Source organism: Trichechus manatus, unplaced genomic scaffold (genome assembly GCF_000243295.1).
Source record: "Trichechus manatus latirostris isolate Lorelei unplaced genomic scaffold, TriManLat1.0 scaffold00067, whole genome shotgun sequence".
Classification (NCBI taxonomy): domain Eukaryota; kingdom Metazoa; phylum Chordata; class Mammalia; order Sirenia; family Trichechidae; genus Trichechus; species Trichechus manatus.
In genome coordinates this window covers 694,415-704,405 of record NW_004444003.1, presented here as the reverse complement: position 1 = coordinate 704,405, position 9,991 = coordinate 694,415, and the positions used below count along the sequence as shown (strand labels likewise).

Below are 9,991 nucleotides of genomic sequence, written 5' to 3'. Positions count from 1 at the left end.
CAGCACAATGTTAAATAGGAGTGGTGATAAAGGGCATCCTTGCCTTGTTCCTGTTCTCAAGGGGAATGTTTTCAGCCTCTCTCCATTAACAATGATTGTTGGTCACTGGTTTTGCATAGAGGGGCAGTTCTGTTTTGTCCTATAGCGTCACTATGATTTGGAATCGACTTGACAGCAATTTTTTTTTTTTTTTAAGAGACTCAAACTCAAGTGAAACTTTATCATAAAATGAGAAGCCCGCTTAGTGTATTCCTGTTTTAGGATACCTGTTGCCATCAAGTTGATTCCAAATCAGAGCAACCCTACAGTACAGAGTAGAACTGTCCCATAGGGTTTCCAAAGAGCAGCTGGTGTATTCAAACGGCTGACCTTTTAATTAGTCAGCATCAGATCGCTTGTCAAGTATTCTTACACTAAAATTTTTTCCTAGTTTTTAAAGGAATTGACTTATAACATAAATAGTTGTTTTTTCTGACTAGATATAAAATTACCCATCTAAAACATCTGTGCAAAATAATTTTGTATCGTATTTAACAATACTACAGAGTACAGAAAAGTCTTCATCAGTTTCAAGTTGTATAGTTTATCATTAATTTAAACCTGAGCTACAAACCTCTTTGTAATTTTCCAGTCTCTTATTTCCATATAAATATACATACATACATTATTCAAACCAATTGACAACTACTGCCTCTATAATTCTAACTCCATGTAAACAAAAGGCCATAGAAAGACTTGGTGTGATCACTACAAGTTAGATGATTTTCGTTGAATCGAATATCTAAAGTGGGCCATAGGTTCCTCATCTCTAAAAATGAGGACAAATAAGATTCTGAAAAACTGTAAATCATGACACAAGTGATATTATGATAGATATTTTAAAGTCTTTGAATTAAAAAATATATATATAATTCCAAGTACCAAGAAATTAACTTTGTCATACATGCTTACAAACTGTGAGTTTAAAAAACATTAGATGTTAGGTGAATTATGATTTAGGCATGCTGGAGAAAGGAAAATCTATACTTTAAATAAAAAGCTTCTATTAGAAAATCTTTGAAATGATGTGATCCACAGTATTAACTAATACTCACTTTAAAAGAAAAATTAATGATACAACTATATCATTTTATTACTTCAGTAAAATGTTAATCACTATAATAAACATCCAAACATACGTTCTAAATTTAAGCCAAATGTATTAACTTCTAAATAAATCTAATTCATTAAATCTCAATTTTCTCATTATTATGTAACAAAAATTGCCCTACACAGAAAGCCCTAAACTCTCCCCCAAAACAAACCACACTGAACTGCTATAAACAGCAAAATTGGGGTTCTTCCTTTTTGGTCACTCTTTAGGCAAAACAAGAAAGTAACTTCAAGCCTGGAGAAAGGAAAAAAGGGGAAAAATGGTTTCTGAGAGTTTATAATCTAGATCAAGGGTCAGCCTCGTTTTTATAAATAGTTTTAGAATACAGCCAGGTTCATATTATCTATTGCTGCTTTCACTACAATGGCAGAGTAGTTAAAACAATACCATAAAGCCCATGGCCCTTTCCAGAAAAAGCATGTGAAACAATGATCTAGATCATTAGTACTGAAAAGAAAATGAATTCCCTGTAAGTCGAAATATTTTCTTTTATAATAAAATTAATACTACTTCTCGAGCACCCTGACTGGGATCACAACAGAGGGTACCCAGACAGAGCAGGAGAAAAATGTAGAACAAAAAATCAAGTTCACAAGAGACCAGACTTGCCAGTCTGACAGAGACTGGAGGAACCGCCAAGTCCATGGCCCTTCTGACCTGGAACTGAAGCAGTTCCCAGAGACCACCTTCCAGCCAAACAATAGACAAGCCTATAAAATAAACAGTAACATCCGAGAGAAACGTCCTTCTTAGAACAATCAATTATACGAGATCAAAAGGGCAATATTTGCCCCAAAGCCAAGATGAGAAGGCAAGAAGGGGTAGAAAATCATGATGAAAGAAAACGGGGGAACCTAAGGTGGAATTGGGGAGAGTGCTGACACAATGTGGGGAGTGAAGCCAAGGCCATGAAACACTTATGTACAAACTACCGAATGGGAACCTACTTTGTAAAGTTTCACCTAATGCAGAATACAAATACACACACACACACACACAAATACTACTTTTGTTACATCTTGACCCGTTCTGCTGGGACGGCATTGCTCTGACCACTTTTTAACATTTCCAATACAGTACCACTATCCTGGTCCAAGTTGCCATCTTTTCTCCCCTGGATTACTGCAACTGCCTCTTATCTGATCTTCTTGCTGTCTCCCTTAATGCACTACAGCCTCAAACACGGCAGACTGAGTGATCCTTTAAAACTTGATAGATCATGTCATGCCTTTGATCTAAACCTTCCAGTGACCCCCACCCCCCAATTTCATTCAGAATAAATGCCAAAGTTCTTACAATGGCCTATAAAGCCTTATAAGATTTGGGTCATATTATTTGTCATCTTTTATCAATCTCCCATTTCCTCACTCCTTCTCCAGTCACACTAACCTCCTTGCTGTTCCTTGAATAACTACCTGGAATACTCTTATCCCCAAATATCCACATAACTAACTAAGTTACTTCACGTGTTTACTCAAATCTCATCTTAAAATGAGGCCTATCCAAGCCAACCCTACCCTGGAACTCCCTATTTTCTTACCTTCTAACTATTACATATACTTAATTTAGGTTTATATTATGTTTACTGTATCTTTCCTCCCACCCCTGAATGTTAACTGCAAGGACCTGAAACACTGTTCTAGTTTGTGGAAAGAAGAGAGGGAGTATAAGTGGTGATAATGAACTAAGCGAGTGAAAATATGCTCTTTTCTTTAAAAATTATTATAGGCATTTGAGAGTAACTTCCAAATTAAGCAAAAAATTCTAAACCTTTAAATTGTTAGCTGAATGCTTTTAAAATAAAAAACTGTTAAAAAATGCACTTTTTTTTTTTAAAGAAAAGGATTTGCAGAAGAACCCTATCTAAAACCGTCAACTTAATTTAAAAAACAAACAAACTAGGTGCCAATACTGCAGTTTATTGTTTTAACAAACATTTCAAAATATTTTAACTTGGCCAATCAATATAACTTCATACATGAAATACCTCTAGATATAATTTTATAAATATTTACCCCAAACATCTTACACCTATAATTTGCTTCCAAAAGACAAATGAGACTGCGGTAGTCAATTCAAAGCACTTAGACTATGAAATAATGCCAGAGTTGGTAACACGTTACTAATGTAGTAAGGTAAGAGCAGCAAATCAGTGCCTGTGTCTATTTCCACAAACCCAAATGACCACTACAGCAATCATTAGCAATGTTTTCTGCTTCTGAGAATGAATGAATACAATTAACATATCAAACCAATAACAACAACCCCCTGATTCAGAGGTGATAACTTAAAATACATATTTGGTTACTTTAAAATCTTGATAAATGTAAGACTTTGGAAAAAATTACATATTCACAATATAACTGTGCTCTGGGAAAAGCAATAAAAGAAAGAAATCTTTTATTTTAATACAGTATTAACTGAACTAATCTTGTTAAGGAACTTCTGCATGACTAAAATGTGACAGAGCATTCTAAGATGCCGTTATAAAGTTCTACTTAAAAAAGTGCTTATTCACCAATATACAATAATATCTTGTGATTCTCAAGGCAAGGCATGAGAGTGGTTTTTGACTTAGTCTACAATTAAGCACTTTTGAAATTTATTCAGCAAGAGCCACCATTTACTGAATGTTTACTGTATTTCAGATATTATGCTCAGTGCCTAAGTGTATTTATGTGACCTTTAATCCTCACGACAACCCTATAAAGTTGGCACTTGAACCTAGAACCCAAGTCTGCCTATTCCAAAGACTATGCTAAAACCATTACCAGAACTGCCTCCCTGAATTCACCTTAAATTTGCAACATAATATAAATATAAAAGAGGTTAAATATAACCTTATTCTACATATCAAAATGCTTAGTTAATGTTGACTGATTACGATAGAAGTAAAAATGGTCTTAATCCTTCAGTTTTGCACATTTTTGGGCTGTTTAATATTAAGGTAAGTCAAAGTAGGAAATACGTTTTAAAATAAAATCTGTAAATGCAACTGTCCAAGATTTCAGAAAATATTAGTTAACTGACCTAATTTAATGTGTAAAAAAGCCAAGCTAATTACTTGTAGGATTAAAAAACTCAAAGAAAAATAATGAAAATAAAGCTGCATTAGGAGTTGAGAGACTTAGAAACCACTCCCAGCTCTATCAATTTGTGCAGCTTTGGCCCAGTCATTTCACCTTCACAACTCATTTTTCTTATCTGTAAAACAAGGAAGATGGACTAAATAACCCAACTGACTGTAACACATCATGCTTCTAATATATCTGGGAGGCGGGAAGGGATAATTGTTACAAACACAAATATCCTGAAATTGGAATTCCGATTTACTATGCCAAAATTTCCAAAACAGGCATTCTCTAAATAAATGCTCTAATAACAATACTGAATGAGTATTATTTATTTGCCTAAGTAAGTGTTTTACATACCACATACATTACTGATTCTCCTGACTTTGAAAGCTATGCTCTTAACTTTATCTAACCTCACCATAATCTTTCTTAAATCACCTTAAGGAATGTATCCTTTGTGTTTTAATAGCAAAACTTATGAATTAGAGATAATTACTAGTATAAAGCGCCCAGCACAGAGACTAGCACAACACAGGAATTGAATAAATGGTTATTTTTATTTCATTATTATTTGACTATTATTAATAAGACGTCTTACATAACTTAAAATCCGTCTGGGTAACATTACATCAGCACAGTAAGTGCTGTAATCCATATTCCTTTCAAACTGTAATAAATACTGAAGCATCTCAAAACCAGGGATACGTTGGGTCAAGAGAACACTTTGAAGCAAGCAACAATGTATTTATATACCTAACCACACAATTAAAATACAACAAAGTTACTTTCTGTTATTAGCCTCCTTGACTTTCCGACGAACTTCCCACTCTCCAAAAACAGGCTAAAATATTACCAAAAACAAACGACATAAAGCCTTGCTAGGGGGTATAGACCCAGGTCGCCAGAGTTCTTGAGAAACTGACACTGAGGCACAGGACACACCCTCAGTGTCACGCACTGCAGCCTAACAAGGGGCCACCCTTTTTCTTTCTACCCAGCCGAAGAGCAGCCCAGAACTGCAGAGGTATCTCGGGTCTTTGATGGCCAGCTGTAACCATTCTCCTACTGAACCTCTCCACCCCAGGGCAGGCAGGGCGTTTCTGGAAAGTCCAGTTTCAGAGCTGAGCACTGTGATCGGGACACACTGCGAGCCAAGCAAAGCGGCTGGGGCGAGAAGCCTCACAGCCAGACTTTCGCAGAGCAAAAGAATCGACGGCTGAAAGTGAGAGCCCAGACAGGGTACCTTGCGTCCAGCGGCAGAAGATGGTGTCGGAGAGACTGGGGCTGCTCTTGGTGCCCCACACCAGCTCCATCAGCTCTTTAGTCAGTTCGGACATGATGGGGTACCAGCGAGCGGGTCTTGGCTTTCAGGACTCCTGCCCCGGAACATGGGGAAGGGGCGGCTCGGGAGTCAGGAGTTGCAGCGACGGCTGTGGCAAACGAACTTGAAGGTTGGACAGCGGCAAGGTGAAAGAAGAGACAGAGAGAGAGAGCGAGCTACATGCGGAAACCCACCGCCTGTCAACCTCGCAGAGCGGCAGCGAAGAGTTTCCTCTACCGGAAGTTCCGGGGCCACTTCCTGCTCTTCTTTAGCTCCCGCCCCCACACGAGGGAGGGCCGGGAAACCACCTCCCCGGAAGCGGAAGTGGGCCTGGGGAGAGGCGTAGGAATTCTGAACTCGGTGGTAGGCTGTTCGGTTAGGTGGTGGTTTTTGTATCTAGAGTTTATGTCTTGAGCGCGTTGGCGTATTTCTACCCTCCAGGAACACCGCCTCTCTCCCTGTACGCTATTCTGAGCTCACCTGGAGGCTCTAAGGCTAAAGCCCTAGGTTCTAGAACATAAACCTATTTCCTTAAAATTTGTACTATTAATTTTGTTAAACTAGAACTGTGAGATGGTGGTTGAGGGACAGTAAGGTAACATCCTTGTCTGTGTAAACAGCTTCCGTGCCTTAGCAAATCATATAAAGCGTACCAATACTTAAAAACATATCTGGCAAATGTGCATTACAAATGCACAGTTTCATGTAGAGAAATGCCTTTGCATTGTCTAATTAAAATAATCTTAATATAAAAACTTCCATGTTGAAACAGAGAGGGTTTTGCTAATTTATACTTCATTTCTAACTTCAACACCCTTTGCTTAAAGGGAGTTGCTCAACGTGCCTAACTCATATCCATGTCTTTCCTCTTGATTTTTCTTACCCTTGGAATATCTTTTACCCTATTTTTGGAAACCAAATTTCACCCATTCTTCAGGACAGAGTATAAATGCCACTTTCTAACAAAGCTTTCTTCAGTTATTAGAATCTAAAGTAATTATAACTTCCTCTGAAATTCCATAGTACTTTGTCTATAACTTGCTTATGGGAATTACTGTCCTACTTGTATTTGCAAAGAATTATTTACTTTTCTCTTGGGATAAAAATCCATGGAAGCCAAGAACCTATTTATTCATAGTACCCAACACAGAGTCTTGAACACCACTAAATCTCAATAAATATTAGTTGAGTGAATGAGACTTGCCTTTGCTGGAACTTAAAAATTCACTATTTTTCAACAAATGAGGGGTCAAGGGAAGTAGTATCGATTGGTCCAGTTAAATGTCTAATATTTGCATGGTGATTTAAAATTTACATAATTCTTTCACTTTCTGAAACACATTGATGGGACTATGTTCATAGATCCCATAAGGGGCAGGTTTATAAGTTCAGAGGTGTTTGCACTATAAACCCTGGTGGCGTAGTGGTTAAGAACTACAGCTGCTAACCAAAAGGTTGGCAGTTTGAATCCACCAAGCTCTCCTTGGAAACCCATGGGGTTTCCTATACTCTGTCCTACAGGGTTGCTAAGAGTTGGAATCCACTTGATGGCAATGGGTTTGTTTTGGTTTTTTTAATATTTGAATAGATTTAATTACCTGTCTTTACCAAACCAAAACCCAAACTCTGCCATTTTCGATTCTGGCTCATGACAACCCCGTGTGTTACAGAGTAGAACTGCACCATAGGGTTTTCTTGGCTATGATCTTTATGGAAGCATATTGCCAGTCCTTTCTTCCTTGGTGGGTTCCAACTGCCAACCTTTAGGTTAGTAGTCAAGGGCAAGCTGTTTATGCCACCCAGGGACCTAAGTTACCTGTCTGTAGAGATGGTAAAAAAGCTGTACTTTCAAAATACATTGTTTTAAAAAATGGGAATTTTCTTGATCTGTGATTTTTTTTTTAGTTTCTAGCTTCAATGAAGCTGACAAAATCTTGAGTCCATGTTGATATGCATCTCCTTCTCATCTTTTGGGTTATATTCCTTATTTGCAATGTTTTAAATTTTCTAAATTAGCAATGCATGTTTTTAACAAAGAATATTTGATTAATGTTATTTCTTAACTATTCATTAGTTATAACATAAATTGTGAACTTGCTTAAATTATGATAGAAAAGCAACTTAATATTCTTTTTTACATTTTCTTCCTCAGTAATTATCGCTGGTTTGCTGCACTTACATGTGGTACTGGACAATAATGTCTTTTTTTATAATGACTTGATATTTATGTTAATTTTCATTGAAATATTTGTAATACTCCATAACCCTTTGCCATCGAGTCAATTCCGACTCATAGAGACCCTATAGGACAGAGTAGAACTGCCCCATAGGGCTTCCAAGGCTGTATAATCTTTACACAATGGCTGCAACAATGGGCTCAAGCATGACAACGATTGTGAAGCACAGTACTGGGCAGTGTTTTGTTTTGTTGTACATAGGGTTGCTATGGGTTGGAACCGACTCGACAGCACTTAACAACAACATAATCTTTACAGAAACCTACTGCCAAATCTTTCTCCCGCAGAACAGCTGGGAGGTTTGAACACCTCGTCTTTCTGGTTAGCAGCCAAGTGCTTAACCACTGCACCACCAGGGTTCCTTATTTTAGCATAGTTCCATAGTTTAGCATATTAATTTGTTTTTTTACTTAGGGCCATCTTTGGTTTTGATTAAACTGCTGTATACATAGTTTGTATGAATGATCTTTAGTTCTAAAAGAGAGCAGTGAAAATGCAGGGATGTCCTGTGTTTATGTAAGTTTTATTAAAAATACGTCTCTTTCTTTCCAATTCAAGTAGGGATGCTTAGATAAATTGGACTAAAATGTCCGTAGTGATTAGTTCCTCACAGCAACAGACTATAATTAATTACTCATTACAAAATACTAACTCTTTAATTATTTTCCTGTCTTTCCCCAAATCTTCCTGCCAAATAAACGCACGACAGCTTCTTTACTTGATTCCTAGCAATTACCATGAAAAGCACAATTCTCCAATTGAAACCATTAACCTCTGATTTCATTTTTTAAAAATTATATACATATTTATTTATAGATGGCTATATTTTTATTGTGCTTAAGGTGAAAGTTTACAGTGTAAGTTAGCTTCTCATTCAAAAATTTATTTGCACATTGTTTTGTGACATTGGCTGCAATCCCCACAGTGTGACAGAACTCTCCCCCTTTCTACCCTGGGCTCCCTGTGTCCATTCATCCAGTTTTCCTGTCCCTTCCTGCCTTCTCATCTTGCTTTTGGGCAGGAGTTGCCCATTTGGTCTCATATATTTGACTGAACTAAGAAGTACGTGTGATTGTTTGTTTTATATAAAACCCAGAACACTCACTGCTGTCAAGTCGATTCCAATTCATAGCCATGCTGTAGGATAGAGTAGAACTGCACCATAGGGTTTCCAAGGCTATAAACCTTTACGGAAACAGACTGCCACATCTTTTTCCCGTGGAGTGGCTTGTGGGACCAACCTCCCACATTTTGGTTAGCAGCTGAGTGCTTTAACCAGTACACCACAGGGCTCCTTGAATGTTTTATAAGCCTGTCTAATCGTTGTCTGAAAAGTGTGCCTTGGGAGTAGCTTCAGTTGTAAGTTAGCGAAGTGTCCAGGGGCCATAGTTTCAGGGTTCCTGCAGTCTCTGTCAGACCAGTAAGTCTGGTCTTTTTTTTTTTTTGTAAATTTCAATTTTGTTCTACATTTTACTCCTGCTCTGTCCAGGACTCTTTATTGTGGTCCCTGTCAGAGCACTCAGTGGTGGTAGCTAGGCAAGACCTAGTTCTTCTGGGCTCAGGCTGTTGGAGGCTGTGGTACATGTATTCCTTTAGTCCTTTTGGCTAATATTTTCCTTGAGTCTTCGGTTTTCTTCATTCTCCTTTACTCCACATGGGATGAGACCAATAGATGTATCTTAAATGGTAGCTCACAGCTTTTAAGACCCCAGATGCTACTCACCAAAGTAGGATGTGGACCATTTTCTTTATGAACTATGTTTTTCCTATTGATCTAGATGTCCCCCAAGACTATGGCACTCATCCCAGCAACTCAGTTCCTCAAGGTGTTTGGATGTGTCTAAGAAGCTTCTGTGACTTTGCCTTGGTCAAGTTGTGCTGACTTCCCCTATATTGTGTGCAGTGTTTCCTTTCACCAAAGTTGACACTGATCTACTATTTAGTTAGTAATTTCCTTTCCCGACAACTCTCCTCCCTCGTAATGATCAAAAATTGTATTTTTTCTGTTTGTAAACCTTTTCTTGAGTTTTTATTATAGTGGTCTCTTACAATATTTGTCCTTTTGTGATTGACTTATTCATTCAGCATAATGCCAACCAAATTCATCCATTGTTATTCTTTATTGTTGCATAGTATTCCATTGTGTATATGTACCGTAATTTGTTTCTCCATTCATCTGTTGGTGAGCACTTAGGTTGTTTCCATC

The 9,991-nt window shown here is 37.6% G+C and overlaps 1 protein-coding gene across 4 annotated transcripts in view; it reads right to left on the bottom strand.

Moving 5' to 3' along the window:
- The window catches only part of MINDY3 (MINDY lysine 48 deubiquitinase 3), a 103,421-nt gene extending 97,603 nt beyond the window's left edge, over positions 1 to 5,818 (bottom strand). For 2 of the 4 annotated variants that reach the window (XM_004379661.3, XM_023734325.1), the window contains exon 1: positions 5,471 to 5,818. In XM_004379661.3, the coding sequence (XP_004379718.1) occupies positions 5,471 to 5,564 (94 nt within the window). In that variant the 5' untranslated portion in view covers positions 5,565 to 5,818. The remainder of the gene's footprint in view (positions 1 to 5,470) is intronic. The other 2 variants (XM_023734322.1, XM_023734323.1) reach the window with 1 other exon arrangement.
- Between the last annotated feature and the right edge of the window lie 4,173 nt (positions 5,819 to 9,991).